The sequence below is a fragment of the Corapipo altera genome, unplaced genomic scaffold (assembly GCF_003945725.1).
Source record: "Corapipo altera isolate COAL_440 unplaced genomic scaffold, ASM394572v1 268, whole genome shotgun sequence".
NCBI lineage: Eukaryota > Metazoa > Chordata > Aves > Passeriformes > Pipridae > Corapipo > Corapipo altera.
In genome coordinates this window covers 9,983,125-10,002,170 of record NW_020884901.1, presented here as the reverse complement: position 1 = coordinate 10,002,170, position 19,046 = coordinate 9,983,125, and the positions used below count along the sequence as shown (strand labels likewise).

General features: G+C 43.2%; 1 protein-coding gene across 2 annotated transcripts in view; it reads left to right on the top strand.

Moving 5' to 3' along the window:
- Nucleotides 1-19,046, top strand: part of PNPLA7 (patatin like phospholipase domain containing 7) — a 133,170-nt gene that overhangs the window by 6,038 nt on the left and 108,086 nt on the right. The window contains exons 6-14 of one of the 2 annotated variants that reach the window (XM_027649990.1): nucleotides 1,559-1,647; nucleotides 1,991-2,131; nucleotides 3,423-3,582; nucleotides 4,593-4,673; nucleotides 9,648-9,776; nucleotides 11,102-11,182; nucleotides 12,329-12,470; nucleotides 13,292-13,384; nucleotides 18,035-18,135. In XM_027649990.1, the coding sequence (XP_027505791.1) occupies nucleotides 1,559-1,647; nucleotides 1,991-2,131; nucleotides 3,423-3,582; nucleotides 4,593-4,673; nucleotides 9,648-9,776; nucleotides 11,102-11,182; nucleotides 12,329-12,470; nucleotides 13,292-13,384; nucleotides 18,035-18,135 (1,017 nt within the window). Of the gene's footprint in view, nucleotides 1-1,558; nucleotides 1,648-1,990; nucleotides 2,132-3,422; nucleotides 3,583-4,592; nucleotides 4,674-9,647; nucleotides 9,777-11,101; nucleotides 11,183-12,325; nucleotides 12,471-13,291; nucleotides 13,385-18,034; nucleotides 18,136-19,046 lie in introns of both variants that reach the window. The other variant, XM_027649989.1, reaches the window with a different exon arrangement.

Below are 19,046 nucleotides of genomic sequence, written 5' to 3'. Positions count from 1 at the left end.
TCACTGGGTGTTGAGGAACATTTCCTCTTGTGAGCTGCCATGGCTTTCTGCCTCATTCACTTTGTTGAGGTGAATTCAAATACCTGGACTTAATTAGACACTGTGCTGGGTTTAATATTCAGCTCTGCAGCTCTGTCTCGTTGTGGAGGAGGTGGTTACTCCCTGAACCTTGCATTGCAGGTCAGCCCTTATGTAGAACTTGGCCAAAAAAGCCCTTAGTGGAGGGAAATTGTGTGTGTGCAACTTCATAATTTTAATATTCTTTAAAACAGCTGTTTATATGTAAGTCAAGTAAGTAAAGAATGCTTAGAATTCCACATGGGAAATTCATTTCAGGTATTTTTGGGTTTGGGGTTTTAGACTTTGCTTTTTACTTTTATTCCTGAATAAGGCAGAGGCTATTACACACTGACTGCTGGGGATTGTAATTCGGGGATTTTTGATAACATACCAAGGTTTTAGTTAAAAAAAACCCCTTCAAACTAATTAAAGATTTATTTTGTGACAGATATTTTACAGAGATTCAGCTCTTTGAGAAACAAATGAAGAACTAGGAATGTTTTGGAAGTAACTAATGAGGGGTTTTCTTGGTGTAGCAGTTGATGTGTTTCTCCAGAGGGTGGCACTTGAGAACGAGGAAAAGTAGGAAAAAGCCTTGGTTTGTCACCAGCTCAGACGTGAGTGTGGCCCTGGTTTGTCAGCACACAGACTGCCAGGTAGAATCATGGAACATCCTCTGTTGGAGGGGACCCACCAGGACCATCCAGTCCAACCCCTGGCCCTGCACAGGCACCCCAACAATCCCACCCTGGCCCTCAGAGTGTTGTCCAAACCCTCCTGGAGCTCTGGCAGCCTTGGGGCTGTGCCCACTGCCCTGGGGAGCCTGGTCAGTGCCCAACCACCCTCTGGGGGAAGAACCTTTTGCTGAGATCCAACCTGACCCTGCCCTGACACAGCTCCAGCCATTTCCTCAGGTCCTGTTGCTGCTCACAGGGAGGAGAACTCAGTGCCTTCCTCCTCTTCCTCCTGTTGAGTGTTCCTGAGTGAGAACCACAGCTGAAGGTTTTTTCCCCCCTACTGTCCATTACCACTGTAGCAGTTGATTAGTAAAATCAAAATATATTTTTCTTGGTGCATAGAAAGGAAGTGATCCTGAAGCAGATGTTGTTCCAATCCTCTGAGGTCTTACAGGAGTGTTTCACGCCGTTCATGTTCTGATGGCTTCAGGGGAGGCTTAGGTTGGATCTCAGGAAAAGGTTCCTCCCCCAGAGCCCTGACCAGGCTCCCCAGGGCAGTGGGCACAGCACCAAGGCTGCCAGAGCTCCAGGAGAGTTTGGATGATCCTCTGGGGCACAGGGTGTGACCCTTGGATGATCCTGTGCAAGGCCAGGAGTTGGACTGGATGGTCCTTGTGGGTCCCTCCCAACTCAGCACATTCTGTGGTTCTGAATGGCTGGAGGATGGGTTGGAACCTTTGCAGAGCTGGAACTACTGGGTTGGTTTTTCTGGTTTGCTCTGGGTTTTAGTAACTGTTTTTGTTTTCCTTCTTTCCTCCCAGGTGACAACTCTTCCAAACTCCCTGGTTGGGAACACGGTGCCTCGCCAGAGGATGCGCAAACGGGCAAAAGTTTTATCTCTGGCTAAAAGGTACTTGGGCTTTTGGGAAGGGGAAAATCTGTGCCATGGGGGACGGGTTTGGAGTTTTTATTTGTGGTCCAGTCTTTAGCAGAGCACTTTTCCATAGCTCCTGGCTTTTCCCAGTCCTTTCAGCTGAGGATCAGCTGGGGAGTTTGCTGGACTGGGGTGGTTTGTGCAGCACTGTCTGGTTTGGTTGAAGAAAGGCAGGAGGGTGGAAGTTTTAGCTGATTGATGATGTGTAACTTGGGATGGTGAGTGTTTAGTATTCACTATATACTTACTCAGTACTTACTATATAATTAAGACAAATGAGGGGATGTCCTGGCTCCCTGACTCACGTTTTCCTTCGCAGGATTCTACGTATTAAGAAGGAATGTCCAACTCTGCAGAGGAAGGAACCTCCTCCCTCTTTGCTAGAGGCAGATCTGACTGAATTTGATGTGAAGAATTCCCATTTGCCATCAGAAGTCCTGTACATGCTTAAAAATGTCAGGTAATGTTAAATGGGAAGATGGGTTTGGATGTTCAAGTGATGTGAATATCTGGCAGGTTGTATCAAGTCTCAGACTTTATGGCTGCAGGGTCAGAATCTTGAAGGAGTTGACTGAAATTCATCTGAGCATGAGGACAGAATAAAGGACTTTGAATTTTCCAGAAATGTTGAGAAAATAATGGAGTTTGTTTTAAAAATAAAAAATGAGGGGGGGGGGGAAAGGATGTAGATTAGTGGCCTGAATTTGGGGATAGTGATAATGAAGGTGCTCTAACATGAACAAATGTAGTGCATTTTAAAACTTCTCTGTAGGCTCTCTGACAATTTTTTGGTACAGAAAAGCATCATAATTGGTAAATGTTAATTGGATACCATATTGACAGCTCTCTAAGCTGCAGAATCTTTCACTTCTCTGGCTGAAAAGGTTGCAAATCAAATCAAAGTCAAGTTAATCCCCAGGGCTCTTGGGCAGATTAAGAAGAAGGGTTGGTCTTTGTGCCCCTTCAGCAAGAGGTTAAATTTGCTGACACAGCCAAGAGTTTCAGATTTTCCAATCTGTAATTCTGGTTTTGTTTGTGGATGTTCATTTTTTCTCCCAGATATGATATAATTAATTCCTGAAGGTCATACATTCTCGAATAAAAATGCTATTTAAGTCATCTGGTGGAATTATGATCTCCTGTGACTAATTGATGTTGCAGTAGAATTTGATGGATTAATCCTGATAAATGTGAGCTGATGGAGCTCTGTAACAGAGTGATCAGGTTTAAGACCTGTATTTCTGGCTGCCTGGTAGTGACTGGCTATTTTCAGTACTGGAGGAGTCCAGGTGCATGTTACCTGCAGGAGATGGAATATTCCAAATTTGAAGTGTGTGCAAATGACAGGAATTTTTCCCTATATTTTCAATATTTCTCCTGTGTCCTGGTCCCATGGACAGGGCAGCTGCACTAAAAGGGAGAGTTCCATGGAGTAACTTTTCTCCTGCAGTGTGTGAATCCTGTAGGGTTTTAAATTCCTTCTCCTTCCGAAGCCGTGCTGGTGTTTGCTGGAAGAAGGCTGGCTGCACTTCCTGCTGAGCCTGCTTGGAGTTCTTCTCCAAAGGAACCCCAGTATTCACAGTCTCAGTGTTTCACAGTGCTCTTGCACCTCTGTTTTGGGGAGCTCTGCTCCTTCTGCCCCGCAGCAGCCGCTTGATGCTTCCTCCGTTAGTCGTGCTTTGCTAATTTAGGAAGGATTTTCCAAGGGCACTGGTGATTTTGGGTTTCCCTCTGCATTTTCTTTGCTGCAGGGTCCTTGGGCACTTTGAGAAGCCTCTGTTCCTGGAGCTGTGCAAGCACATGTTCTTTGTGCAGCTGCACGAGGGCGAGTACATCTTCCGTCCCGGGCAGCTGGACAACAGCATCTACGTCGTGCAGGATGGGAAGCTGGAAGTTTGCATCCAAGAAAGTGTAAGAACCAACTGATCTGCAGTTTTTAAGATACATTTGTTGGCATAGCATATAGCCTGGCATGAATCATTAAGCATTGATTAGACTTAGGCCTGTGAATCACAGGGATTTAGAAGGGATTACTCCCAAGTCTTCGGGGCCGTGGTGTTCATAAAGATCAAGGTTTGTAGCTCTGGTCCCTCGTGTCTCAGATGTGAGAGAAGGACACAGTGCTGATGGGGCACGTTGAAATATCCTCACACATAGTTATTGAGGGAGGACAGGGTGCAAGGTGGGCTTGGAAACATTCACTTTTGGGGTGATCATTACAGAAAGTAGGTGGGCACAGAGAGCAGGAGAGACCACACTCACTTCAGAATATTCTAGTGGGAGTTACTGGGTTTTACCTGGGAGGTGGAAGAGTCAGATTCACTTTTGGGTAGACAGGGAAAAGAAATGATGGTTTGTTTCATGGGTGAGTCTTAAAATGTTGAGTGCCAGCCCTTGTGATCCTTTCTGCCAAGTTTGATTTTTAGTATTTTTCTTCTTCCTGACTGAACATTGGGTTTGGCTTTAGGTCGTGAACAGATTTCCAATGGCTGAAAATGCAGGGGACTTGTGTTTGGAAATTATACCAAATGTGATGATTTCTGTATAATTTTACATTTTTCTGTTCCTGACATGAAACCCCTTGATAAAGGAGGCTGATTCTGCCTCAGAGTGAAGGGAGCTTTGTTTTGTTTGTGGTTACAAAGCAAAGACAAGCAGGTCCAACTCCTCCCAGACAAAGCTGGCTTTTAGTTTCTTTTAATTTATCATTTTTAGAGTGGTGGTTTGAAACCCTGTGGTTGGAATGAGCACATTTCCATCAGAGCAGAGACAAAACAAGCATCCAAGTCCCAACGGGGAACCTGGAATGGGAGCTGCTCAGAGTGTGTGGGAGGATGGGAGCAAGTTAAGCTTTCTGAAATGCTCCAAATTTGCCAAAATGCAGCTGTGAACCTACAGTGATGGTGTGTCTGTGCCTGCAGGATGGAACAGAAGTGGTGGTCAAGGAGGTGCTGGCAGGAGACAGTGTCCACAGCCTTCTCAGCATCCTCGATGTCATCACGGTGAGTCCTGGGAGCTGCAGGGTTCCTGCAGTGCTGCTGGATGCCAGGGCTCCCCCTGGCAGGGGGAGCAGGAGTTGAATATTCCTGGGAAGGACTCAGGATGCAAAATGGTTTGTTGATTGACTCTTCTCCTCCTCCCAGGCCTCCCCAGGTGTAGAGTGAACTCTGGGGTGTGTAAGGTGATTGTGAGTTGTGTGCTTGGGAGTGTAACTCTGGCTGTTCCTGATCAGCAGCAGGATTTGGATTATTCCTTTATGTCTGGAAGTCTGAGACAGGGTTTGATTTGCTCGAGGACACAACTCAAGTCAGGAACAGGACCAGGTTGGGGCCCAGAATTCCAGGCTTTTACACTGTTTCACAGAATCCCAGAATATGCTGAGTTGGAAGGGACCCACAAGGACCATTGAGTGCAACCCTTAGCCCAGCACTTGACCATCCCCAAGAGTCACACCATGCGCCTGAGAGTTGGATTTGCTGCTTACTGAATTTATTTTTATTTAATCTAAAGAAAATAAACCTGACAATTGCTATTACTGTGATTATACTGTGAAAACAGTTGATGGATTGATTTGTTTTCCAACACTGGCAGTGCTGGTGACCAGCTGAGGGTTGTGCTCCTTGGCAGGGGACAGGATGAGCTGAATGTTTGGGGGTCATATTTGATGTACAGATTGTTGGGGTTTGTTTCAGTTGGAATTACACTGATGGTTTTGCTGAAATCATCCCAGCACAGCTATTGGGGAATACCTGAATGGAAGGTGTTGAATTCATCATCTTTGATGATACTCAAGCACTGAATGTGCTTTCTTGAAGGATTTTAGTAGTTCAGAGGATGAAGATAATCAAATCTGTATTCATGTTTGACCTTGTATCATGTTTCTGTTGTGCTTGGCTGTCTCTGTTCATCAAAAGGTACCATTAAGTAGTTTAAAGATTCTCTAAAGTGTTCTTTGCCATTTTAAATGCAAACATGCATCTGTGTATCTGTATTTATAGTTCCCATAAAACCTATCGACAGGGACACATTTTTTTAAGCTTGGTCACACTTTTTTTTTGTAGAAAGTAATGGCATGTGAATAATTTGGGCTGTACAAGTCTAGTTCTTGCTGTCAAATTCATATTAATATATTTGTAAATTCGTATTAGTACCTTTCTCCTTGTTACTTCTACCACTAAATTTTCTTAATGACAATATTCTAAAGAGCAGAACCATCATATAGGAACATTAATACTAGTCATGTTCTTGCTTTATAAAGGAATATAGGAAAAGAAATCCTTCTTGTATAACAGTGTCTTGTGGCTTTGTTTTTTTTTAAGAGTGTTGCCATTCATTTTGTGTTATGTTAGGATCTTTTTTGGTTTTTAATTCTCATTCTATGATTTTTTTCCTCTTTCTCATTAGTTATACCACTGGTAAATAAAAAAAATAAAAATGATTGAAAGTGTGTTGAACAGAGTTAGCAGCATGGAGAAGAACATGGAATGAAAAAACCCTGAAGGTTTTTTTTTTTTGCTAAACTTGTTCTCATTTATTTTTACAACTCTTTTGTTCCTCATTTCCCAGCTTTGTGGGAAATAAAACTGCCTGGTTTATTTCTGTTTTTCCTCTTCCTTATGTCCCTTGCTGGCTTTGGCTATGGGAGAAGCATGAAAATGGGCAAGGAGTGAGGAAGCTGATCAAAGTAGAGGAGACTCTTCAGTGTCATTCCATATCTGTGAGTTAGAACTTCCTGCAGATACCATAACCTTAATTGTCACCCAACACAAGGCTCTGACATGAAGAAAGGGTGTATTCAGAGAGGTTTTCAGTTGCCTTATCTAAATTTGGGATTCTTTTGGCTGATTCTGTAGCACATGATGTCAGGCTGGTCCCTCACTTAGCTGAGAGCTTTGTGAGAAAGTTGGGGTTGCTACAAGAGCTCTTGTTGTTGGATCTAAAAGAAAGGTCATAGAAGAGGCACTTTTCTAGTTTAATCTTTCAGTTTTAAATTGGAAAGTCCCTTTAGATCTACTAAATACGAAGGTACCAGCTGTGACATGAGACTTCACTTATTCTGAGAACCGATCGATGCTGATTTCTCTAAACTTGAAGGAGAAGCTGGAAGCTTTTGAATCCAAGTAGGTGCAGGCCCTTTCCTGGTATTCTGGAACAATTCTGAGGTGTAGTTAATCTGACTCTGAATTGATACTGCCCCAAATATTCAAGAAGTCTCTGAGCTGAGCATTGTTGGTGTCCATGAGGTGTTTTCAGCAGCTGTTGCTGAGAGCTCGTGTGTGCAGCCAGAGCTTTTCCCTGGACAGTGAATGTTCATCCAGAGTTAAATGGGACCAGCAGAGATGGTTTGTGATGCTGATTTCTGGAGCTCTGGGGTTGACTCTTCTTTTGTCCTCCTTGTGGAGTTGGTATTAGGAAAACTAGGAGCAGGAATGAAAAAGAAGAGGCTGTGAGGAATATCGATCAATTGACAGTGACTGAGGGGGGGAAAATGAAAGTCAGGATTAAAAGAAGCTGAAAAAACACTTGGATAAAGGTGAGCCTGCAGGGCTCAGGTCTGTTTAAGTGGCACTGGACAAGATGGATGAGGTTATAAAGAAGAGATTGATTGCTGCAAGAGCTTTGGGTGCAGCAGTGTTGGTGCACTGAGGAGGGTGTCAGGTAGGAGGGGAGGAAGACAAATCCCAGGCAATGGAAAGAGGGAGAATATGGCAGATTTTTGGGTACAAAAAGGAGTTACCACTGCAGGTGGCAGAATGTAAAGCACCTGTATCTCTTGTAGCTTATTTCTTAACCAAATTCATTTGGATTTGGCCATTAGCTGTCATTTGCTTGTAGGTGACATCTCGCAGTTCTTGGAACAAGTAAATAGTTACCTGCCCCGAGAACAAAAAGTTCTCTTGAAAAAACCCTGTTTCGCTCCTGATTATAACTCAACTGTTCCTGTCATCTGAGTGTGGGATTGCAAAACAGTATAATTTAAACCTGGTATTCTCCCTGTGCTGCTGATTATTTTGTTTCTGAGAGAACTGACAATTACAGAACATTTCCTCCTCGAGCTCCTCTCACAGCTTTTAGCATGTTCCAAACCCATTAGTTGTGGTGTTGGCCCTTTCAGAACAGAGCTGCTCTCATGCAGGGATATCAAAAAGGCAAAATTATATGCTGAAAACCTGGAGGATTGGGCTGTTCTTTGGAGGAAAAGGCTGCTGCATCATTATCCATTATTATCCTAAAACTGGTTTTCTGACACTCCAGGGCTGGCCTCTCCTCTCACAAGCACAAGAAAAACCCAAACACTTTATTGGGCAGACTGGAGACCACATGACTGTATAAACAGGGCTTATTTGGCTCTTGGAAATAACTGTTATGGAAGACTATTAAACTTAGTGTTTATCCTTGTCCAGCAATTAAAGATTTACTAGATTTCCTTACTTTTCACTATATATTTGATGTAGAGATTGGTAGGAAATATTATTGGTGGCAAATTCAGCGATCCATGCACTTAAAACCAGACTATATACATTTTCTGTTGCATTTAAGTATAAGAATTCCAAATTAATTCTTTATCTGAAGGCAGACTTTAAACTGGCTTGTAAAAGAGGATTGTTGCATTTATTTTTGTTAATTTCTTTACCTAATTAAAAGAAACATAAGAAAACTGGGGACACTGGTAGCTTTGCCCTGTAGGTCAAAGAGATGTTTAAAATTTCCAATCCCTCAGGAACTTGAAAATCAAAGCTATTAATATCATCCCCAGACTGTATAAAAAGATCAGCTGAAGTTTGTGTAATTAAGAAATTGGTTCCAATTAATGTAATTTAATTTTAGAACCTACTTCATGGTGCCTTGCAGACCAGCAGACAGAACTGCAGCTTTATTTTCCAGAGTGATTATTGTGGTACAGAAAGTCTCTTGTTTGGTTTTGCTGGGTTCTTTAGGCAGGAATTCCTTCCCAATGATTGTGTGGAGTTCTCTGGTGCTCTGGAAGACTGAGGAGTTGTTTCCTTTATAATCAGCATTTAATATCTGTGTGTTTAGTGCTTGGAAAAATTTCCCTGCTGCTGTTTAGGAGGGGGAAAACTGTGAGGTGGCTCTTAAAGCAGAAACTCCATTTCTTCCTTTGCTCCTTCTCTGTGCTGTAAAAGGGCTCATTTTATCTTAGAAATATGGGGTAGATCAGTATCTGATGTATTCGTAAATTAATTCATGACTTATAAATGTTATTTCCAGCATTACATTTTAGAAGGGGTGTTGTCTGGAGTTTTTTGTCCAAGTGTTTGGCAATAGATTTTTGTTAAAACTCTATTGTGATTCAAGAGGAAAAATCCTAAACCAGAGGCTTGCCTTCCAGTGTAAAAAAATCTCTTATTCTGCCCACTTGCAGTTTTATTTTTCATTGGTTTGTTAATTCTCAATCTGTTCTTTGAGCAAGATGTTCTAGACCCACTTTGTCTTAAGTAAAGAGAAGCTGTTTGGCTTTGTCGCATGGAATATTTCATATATATATGTATATGTATCTTGAAACACAAGAAGTCTGCCTGTTTTTTCTCTCACTCCATTATGTATGTAATTGCTGTACAATTTTGTTGTATTTTGTACTGATTGTGTGAGTCTGGGCTTGTTTTTGCAGCAAATAGCTTGGCTGTCAGTACAAATAATAAAATCAGCAAACCCTCTGTTGTCTTCAGCTGGAATTTGAAGTGCTCCTGAAGCCTGGCTCTGTCTGTAATGACTGTGGCAGAGCTGACAGACCCTTAACCTGATCCACCTCCTCGTAGCTCTCTGTTTAATTCTGGTGGAACTGCTGGTGTGAGTTCGCTCTCATTACTCCACCCGTGGGTCATGGAGCACAAGTTCAAGGCTTTCTGTGGTCAGATGATGTCTGCCAGACATACACAGCAGCAAAGCAGGAATTTGGGAAGGTTTGAGTTGGATGGTTGGTGGATTAATCTTGTTTCTCTGGAACTTTCCATCAGGGCCACCCTGCTCCCTACAAAACAGTCTCAGCCCGAGCAGCCACTCCATCCACAATTCTGAGACTTCCAGCAAGTGCCTTCCAAGATGTGTTCCAAAAATACCCAGAAACTCTGGTGAGAGTGGTACAGGTAGGTAGAACTGAGGGGGAAGGGGGAATCACTCGTATTTCAAAGTTACAAGGAAGACATTTAGAGGTTCAGCAAGTTCATCATCCTTTGGCAGGTATGGAACTGCTCAAGATTTGGAATATATCCTGCTATTCCCCTAGTTGTTAAAGCCCTAGACTTAATAATCCCAGCACTACCACATACAGGACGAAATAATTTTTATATATATATACACATATATGTATATATATATATATATCTTAACTGATTGAGTTTCTACCTGTGGTAGCCTCTTTAATCAGCCTGACCTGCACTGTGAGCTCGTTGGTCCTTTGGGAGAAGGTGCTGGCGTGGGCTCTGCATCTTGGTGAGCACCAGCAGTGCTTCAGAATGGCTTAGGATCATGAACAGACTGTCACATGTTCTGAAATAGGACTGTTGGACCCTTAGAAGCTGTTTGGTGAGGGGTGATGCTTTGGAAAATTCACAAAATTTGGATGGATATGTGAATTTCCACTTCAGAAGTGTCTGTCAGCACCTGAGGAAAGAGCTGTGCTTTGGATTAGCTTAAAGTTCACCTTCCCCTGCTTTGCAGAAGCTCAGACTGTTCTCAGGTGAGCACTGAAGTTTGGCTCGTCCCTCCTGCAGGTGGTGCAAGGATCAGGAATGAAGGATTCCAGTTTGCCTCGTCCCTCAGGTGTAGCAGCCAAAGGGTGCAGTGTCTGATGAGTCACTGGGCTGTCCTTTTGTTTTACTACCACTGCTAAATCTTTTTGTCCTTGCAAACTGTTCTGGTATCTGGATGATTTATGAGTGACAGCTGAACCTCCTCGTCCTGATGGTTGAGGAGAACAGATCATTAACACCAACTTAATTTACTCTGGGAGAGCTGGTACAAAAGAGAGGATGGCTTAGGAGTGGGAATTATCTGGCAGGGCAGAGGAAGGTCGGGTGGCACTGATGTTCTGGGTTAGGTTTGAGTGCTTGTAGAGCAGTGGCTCAGGTTCTGAATGGGGAAAGATGGACTAATTTTTTTAATGAGAGGGGAAAACTGGAAGCAAAACCTTTTATTTCAAGGGACTTCTATTATTGATGTTTACAGAAAGCAAAAAGCATTTGGTGCTTGTGAGTGAGGCTTTGGATTCTTGTTCCATCAAATGATTGTGAAGTCACTGTAAATCACTTTGCTCTGTCTCAGTTTATCAACTGCTAAAAAGGAATTTCAGCTTAGGGTACAGTCTGTGTTTTATAAAGTGCTTTCAGGTACTGTGGTACATGATTGTATCTAAATGCCAGAACAAGTGTGGGAGAAGGCTGAATCCATTTCTGCTGCTTCTTGTTTGCAGATCATCATGGTGAGGCTGCAGAGGGTGACATTCCTGGCTTTGCACAACTACCTGGGTCTGACCACGGAGCTCTTCAGCTGTGTGAGTTTGGGGGGCTGTCCCTCAGCTCTGACTGGGCACGGGGAGGTTCTCCTCCTTCCAGAAGGTTGTAAAGCAAATGCTACATATTAAATTCCTAATGACAGTACTTGAGAAGTGAGGTACTTGTACAACCAGCCCATAAAACCCAGCCCACGCTGACGCCTGGGGAATTATTGGGAAGCTGCAGTGTCCAAAGGGCATCGCTCCAAAGTGATGGATGTGCTCTGCTCTGTGCTCCAGCAGTCCTGACACTTGTTCCTGGTCACCTCTGCCTATAGCAGTGTGAAAAATGCTGTCCCTGTGGTGGCAGAGGGTCGGGTTCTGACCGAACAAGTTAAATCTCTTTAAAAAGGAGACCGTGCGGCAGCGGGGGAAGATGTTGGGAAATTCTTGTAACTTTGTAATGCTTGGTCCCTATATCCATGATTAATGCTTAGTCTTGTACCAGATAGTGCTTAGTGCCTCTAGCAGTGATTAATGTGTACCAGCAGATGTCTTAGTTCTGAGAACAAAGACAGTGTGTTGGAGCAAAGGCAGTGAGAAAAGTACAACGTGACTGGACCATGTAGTTGAGATACTTTCAAGAAGAGATTCATTGGGATATCTGGGACCACAGAGGGAAAGTTTGGGGAATGGGGTGTTCCCCAAATGACAGAGACCCTCAAAACACCCCTACTCATATCCAAATAAGTTCACAGAAGTAGTTGGCATATGTGTATGTATTCTGGAGATGTGATGGATGTGTAGTGATTATGTGTTCATTTCATATCTATAACCTGGTCTGTTTGGTTCCTGGGTGTGCATTTGAGGTGGAGAGATCCCCCATGCACCCAGTGCTCGAAGTAATGTCTAATATAATTTAAAATAATGGCTTTCTAACCCAATAAACTGGTTGGAGAGGTTATTTCCCCTTTTTTTTTTTTGACAAGGTGAGGGAATACTTAATCAAACTGGCCAGTTTTGAATGCCCAGATCCTGATGGGATGGATGAGGGAGCTGGTGGATCCCATGACAAGTCACCCCTGGTGATCTTTGACTGATCACCACAACTGGGAGCAGTCCCTGGGGGTCAGGGCAGGCTCCAGGCCTGTGGGACAGGAGTGAGTGTGTGGTTTATGTTTCCTTCTCCCCTTGCTCCTTCAGCAGAGCCAGGCCATCCCACTGGTGTCCGTCACCAGTGTCACAGCTGGAGGAAGCACCAGCAAAGCTGGGAAAAGACCAGTGTCCAGTGCACTGGAGGAGGATCGTGGAGAGAAGTTTGAAAGATCTGGGGAAGGACTGGAAATGGGTAATGTTTCTGGAAACATGGAGTAGCTTTTGTGACCTTCTTTAATTGTTGTGCTAATCACAGGATCCCAGAATGGTTTGGGTTGGAAGGGACCTTAAAGCTCATCCAGTTCCAACCCCCTGCCATGGGCAGGGACACCTCCCACTAGCCCAGGTTGCTCCAAATCCAACCTGGCCTTGGACACTTCCAGGGCTGGAGCAAACACAGCTTCTCTGGGCAACCTGTGCCAGGACCTCCCCACCCTCACAGGGAAGAATTCCTTCTCAATATCCCATTTAACCCTGCTCTCCTTCCGCTTAAACCCTTTCCCCCTTGTCCTGTTGATTTGATTGACTATTGATATCACTGCTATTGATCAGAGGATTTTTATTTTATTAATTAGGAATTGCCTTAGATGAATTTTGGTTTTGAAGCCTTTGGATGGCCCTTAGCTTCAAAGGGGAATTAGTACTATCTTTTAAATTATTTTTAGGGATGAGGGGGAGGAGGAAAAAAGTGACTCCTAATTTTGAATGCATAGGAGGAGCTGGGAAAATTGTGAGTCTAGATACCAGCAGAAGAATCGCTGGATATGTGTCTTGTCAGGCTAAAATGTCATACTGAAGGTAAACCCAGGAAAATAGAGTTGAATTTTGCCTCTGCACCTGGAAAAAAACCCCCTAATTAAATCAAAACCAGGAACAGATTTAAACAGTGTTTAACATTAATGTTTCAAAACTTTTAACACAGTGGGTAGTGAGAGGTTATTGCTGCCAGTGAAATTTATTTTATTTGAGGTTACCTTGCTTTTACATTGTGTAATTTTTGTTTCTAAATTCCAGATACATTGAAGATTTCTGGTGCAGAAAACACAGAGCATATTTTCAGGAGAAGTCTTTCATCACCTCCCTATGCAGGGTCTACAGAGGCTTCTAGTAAGTAGTGCTTGGCAAAATTGTGGGAAATATATAATTTGTCTAATCATTTGGGGGGAAACCACATGATCTCTGGAGTGCTGGGGTAGATAATCTTCCTGTTTATGACAGATAATCATCTTGCAGACCTGTTTGTGGTAGATAATCATTTTGCAGTGCTGGTTCCTAACTCATTTGTCAAAAATTTATTTAGTGAGTAACAAGTGGACTATTATCCAAGAGAGCATTCCCTTACTGTCATTATTAGCAACGGGGAACATGCAGTAATTTGGCTACCAATGCCTGCAAATGAAGAGCTTTATTAATTGGTATAACTGAAACAAAGTGAGTTATGATGATATGCCATCATCTTTCATACAAAAGATGACACACAATTCTTGCTTGGCTCATTGTCCCAAAAAGCACATTACACATGGCTTTGTTTCCCAAAAACATTTGGGAATGGTTTTTTTTGAGTGGATAATAATGGTGATTGATCACTGGAGGCTGTGAGGAGACATTTATGAGGCAGAGCTGGTTTGATGCTGCAGTATCAGTGTTTAGGGCAATTTCAGTCATCTCCACTGTAGGCATCTTCCTCTGGGCCAGGTGTTTAGGACAGCTTTGTGTGCCAAGGTGGGGAAACTGGACTTGTGGGAAACACAGGGGGAAGACATCTATCTGTGTTAGCTGAGTGCCAAACCAACCCTTGTGAGGGAGTTGGGAGGTCATGCTTAGATACTGTTAATAGAGAACTCATAAAAGGTTTAATCAGTGGAATAAAGGTGCCCTTGGTACTTCAGAAGGTACTTTTGTTGCTCACCTTGGCTATTAGAGGGCTTAGAAGATAAGAACATTCTGTGAGGGGTTAAAGAGTATGGAGACAAGGAGAAAGGAGGGACACAGGCTGAGGGAGCCCTCGGAGCTCAGGGCTTTGCCCAGGGCAAGGTTTGTGTCATTTGTTGCTATCCCTTAAGCTGGGGGTGTGCAGAGAAGAGGGGAATGGGGAGTTCCTTCATTTTTCATACTGGAGGGCTGATTTGCTTCCTCTTCAGTTCCTGCTGGGCAAGTGTACAGGGTTCCCACTTTGATTTTTTTCATAGCTTCCATGTTACTGTCCAGAGGGATGGATGTGATGGAGAAGTGGGATTTTTGGCTAGTGGTCAGTACCTCATCTTTTTGAACTGGAGAAAAAAAATCACTTGACTTGAAATGGGGCTTGGCTTGATTTTCCTGTGTGAGGTTGTTTTGCATTATGCATTAGAAAACATACCAGCAGACTTGATTCAGAGGTGAATTAGGTAATGCCCTGAACACAGGGCAGTTCAGTGAGCTCTGCCTGTGCAGCCCTGTGACACTTGTAAGGGACAGTCCTTGCATGTTCTCAGGAGCTGGATCCCTGCAAACTTACCCATGGATATGTCCATTTGTCCTCCCTTTCTCCTTTTGTGTGTCACAAGAGTTATATTGGTGTGCACTGACCTTGACAGAGAGAGAAAATTAATTTTTACTGACAGAAGGAGCATGTCTAATTGGGTAATTATGATTTGCCTCAGTTAACAGAGCTGATTTCTGCTCCCTGCACTGAGGTTACTGTTTAGTTTGCACAGAAAGTGTCATGATGTCTGTAATGACAAGATCAGGATCTTGCTTCAGATTCTATTCCTCTGCCTTACTGTGTGTTCAGGCTCCATGGAATATTGATTATGTTTAGTACTGACTCAGAGAGGAGAGAACTGTCTGTATTAAGAGTCATACAGGTGCTGATATCTCAGCATCTCCTTGATTTGCTTGGCTCATCAGAATTAACAAAAACTGCTAAAAATTCCTTTGGGGGAAAACACTTTTGCCTCAGTTGCTCCTGGGGCTGGGGTCTAATTTATTCTTCTGGGTTTTGTGCAGTTCTCTAACTTGAAGCATAGCAGTTGTGTAGATGAGGGAATAGGATCCTGCCAGCTCAGGCTACTCTGCTTTTTAAGTGTACTGACCCTTTGTGGAGAAAGATGGAACTAATTCATGTGAAGCATCTGGTGGACAGAGGAATTAGAAGGAAATAAAACAGCAAGGTCATTTCTATGATAAATTCACCCATTTATTGTTCCTGGGAGTGTGTCTTCCTAACTATTATTCTAAGGTTAAATAGCAGCTGTCTTTTATTGGTTTGTTTGTTGTTTTTTGCTTCTCAGGTGTTCAGAGAAGCTGGTTTTCCCCTCCAAGCCCAAAGCCCTGTGGGAGTGTGGGACCACCCGCAGCAGGCAGGGCAGGTAGCTCAGTGAGCGAGTGCTTGGCAGGGAAGAGGCACTGGAATGCTGCCAGTTGCCATTGTTTTTGCAGTGACTTCCATCCCAGCAGTGTGTGGGATACCAGCAAGCACATGTTCCTCACACAGGATCACATTCCACTCCTGTTTCCCACTGCCTTCTGTTCCTTTGACTCAACGGTTCCAGCTGAAGCTCGTTCTGCCGGATCCTTTCCCACTCCTGTTTGAGCAGCAAGACAGTTTAATTAATCACTGCGTGGGCAGCTCAGCTCTACGACTGAGATGAAGATTCTGCTTTGAATAGAAGTCTAGTAGACATAAGCTTTCATTCTTAGAATGCCTCCTCGTTCTCCTCTCCCTGAGTTTTTGATGTGCAGAGGATGCTCTCCGTGCCTACGTGCCCATTATCAGATTATTTGGGTTTTACATGAGAGGTGTGTGTTTAGATTAGAAATGCATTTGGTGTATTGGGGCTCAGGAATTGCTGACACTGGGACTGGGGGGTCAAGGTGACTGACAGGGAGTCAGAGCAGCCCATAGGGAGCTGCTAGTTCTGCTATCCCAACTTTTTCATTTATAGCTGATTTAGGGTCTTTAATGCCGCAGTGAACTGAAATTCAGTTAATAAAATCAACAGCTTTTTGGTTTGTTTGGTTGTTTGGGTGTTTTTTCTGATTTTATGGCTTGTAAGTTCTGCTGATAATAACCTTTGGGTCAGCTTGTTTTGTTCCTTGTTTGGAGGCTGATCACCAAATGATGTTATGACCCCAGTGGCAGATGTGGATTTACTGCATGCAAAGATTGGTTCACATTTGTACATCACGGAATCATAGAATTGTTAAGGTTGGAAAAAACCTCTCCAAGCTCATCAGGTCCAACCATTAACCCAGCAGCACCACCATGTTCACCACTAGCCCATGTCCTCAAGTGCCACATCCACATGTTTTATGGTCACTGGCAGGGATTGTGACTCCACCACTGCCCTGGGCAGCCTGTGCCAGGGCTTTGCAACCCTTTCCCTGGAAAGATTTTTCCTAATGTCTAATCTAAACCTCCCCTGGCACAACTTGAGGCTGTTTCCTCAAGATGGCACGGAAAAGAGTACTCTGAGGTAGATCTGAATATTTGGGACAGTGGGATTCTCCTGTTGTCTCAGCTGGGGGGGGGGGGAGACAGGAGTCAAGCCCCTAAAGAAATAAAAGAATGGTGGTTTTAAAATTAAATTTATAGACAGCTCTTCATGGGGGGGAGGTATTTTCACATGATCATATATAGGGCAGCTCCATGTTTCCAAAAACCAAATTCCCAAAGCTCTGGGCAAAACTCAAGTGTGTGTGTTTGGAGAGGGGGATATAGGGAAGGAAAATTAAAAATTTGAGCCCTCTCAGAACTTATTAGGTAACAAAAATTACCAGTCAGGAAAGGCAGTTGGTTTTCTTATAGGCCCAGCCTACTCCTGAGCAGCAATTTGTATTTATGAAAGCAAAAGTATAAGAACAATGGCAGAAGGGAAAAGGAATAAAGGGGAAAATAGTCTTAATAATCTATTTTGGAAACATATTGAGCATGGAAATATGATAGAAATTATTATAGGTTTATTTGCTGACGGAAATTGCAATTTCTGAATGACTCTTAAACTCATCTGTAAATCCTCAGACTGATATGGGGGAATCCTGCTCAAGGTATTTAATTAAATAGGAAGAGTTTCCTCGTTAGGTTTGTATTATTGATTAGCTCAGAGGGGTTCCTGGAAGGTGGATGAGACAGCCAAGGAGCTAATGTAATTAAGCTGTATTAAATTGGGAAGTTAGGAATAGAAGTTGTAGTGACTTCAGATTCATGAATTAAATAAATTCTCTGTAAGGGAATTTCTTATGGAACTCTCAGCATCGCAGTTTGAACAAGTTGTAGACAGGATCTGAGATTATTTAGATTATTTAGACTTCAGGGAGAAATGCTTTGTATGGAGAGACTTTAAGAAGTTGCTCATCATAATATTCTTCCCCATGAAAGGTCTTGCAATTTATTGGGTACAGAAAAGTTTCTTTTGTTTGGTGGATAAAAAGTTAATGAAAATCATTTCCTGAAAACAACAAGGAAATTCTGTTTGGTGGATTTGCCTCTTCCTGAAAATCATCAGATGTGAATGGCTCTGTTTTGTCTACCCCCAAAATGCTGATTGTACCCTGTAAAATAATGGGTGTGGGAATTTTGGGACGTGATCTAGGAGTGAGTTCAGATGACAAGAGACAAAGTTCCCCCCAGATCTTCCAGGTCAAAGGGAACGAGGGAATCAATAAGAACATGAAGACGCCTCTTGCTAAAGTTGCTCCTCTTTGTGTGTTTTCTGCTATTTCTGAGAAACTGTAATAAAGGAGGTGCTTAAACCGAGATTTTCCCGTTGTTTTCAGATAATTCCAGCGGTGCCAAGTCTGACATGGACATGGCCTACGAGAGGGCCCGGGTGCACCTGAGCCCAGAGGACACTGCTGGCAGCCCCGGCGCGGCCAAGGTGGGTCTGTCTGATCCTCTGGGAGTCCAGCCTGGTCCTTGCCTTGTACATCATTATTCTTGGAGTGATTCCAGTGTTTTCTGCCTTTGAAACGCTGCTCTTGCACCTCTGTAGGAGTTGGGTATTTGGTCTTAAAGAGTCAGACTGGCTTGGGTTGGAAGGGACCTTAAAACTCACCCAGTTCCACCCCCTGCCATGGGCAGGGACACCTTCCACTAGCCCAGGTTGCTCCAAGCCCCATCCAACCTGTCCTTGAACGGGTTTTTTGTATTATTATTTTTTAACTTATAGTTGTTTCAGTAGATTTTGGTGACTGTTAAAGCATTTTGGTGACTGTTAAAGCTTTTTAGTGCAGATCTTGAAACTCTGTGGAGATTCCCTTGGCAAGCAGTCTGAAAGCACCCCTGCAACTTCTTGATTTTAGGTTTTGCCTTCCCCTCACTCATGAAATGCATCATTTGGAAAGGTGGATTTGTCAGACCATGCTTTTTTTGTGATTGGTACTTTGCAGCAAGGAATTAAAAACTTGTATCAGCCTGTGAACTTCCTGGAGGTCTCCAGTCACTGTTTATAAATCTGTTTTTCTTTTTGTGGTCTGATTTTTATGAACACTGACCTGGAAGTCAAGAGTGCAAAAATGCTCTTGAATTATGAAACTGCAGACTAAACTTTCAAGTGAAATCATTGCTCACTGTGACCTTGACAGACATTTTTTCGTTTCCTTCATCTTTGTGTTGGTTAAGTTTTAGTTCCATCAAGCTGCCCAGTTTCTGAAAAGTCTCTTCTTTTTTCCTTTCACAAGCTGTGATGAGTAACTTTGTTTGACTCGAGTGTCAGAAAAAAATACAGGGATAATGAAGTTAGCAAGCTGTTGCTTTTTTGGAAACCTAGATTTCTCTTATGCAGACCAC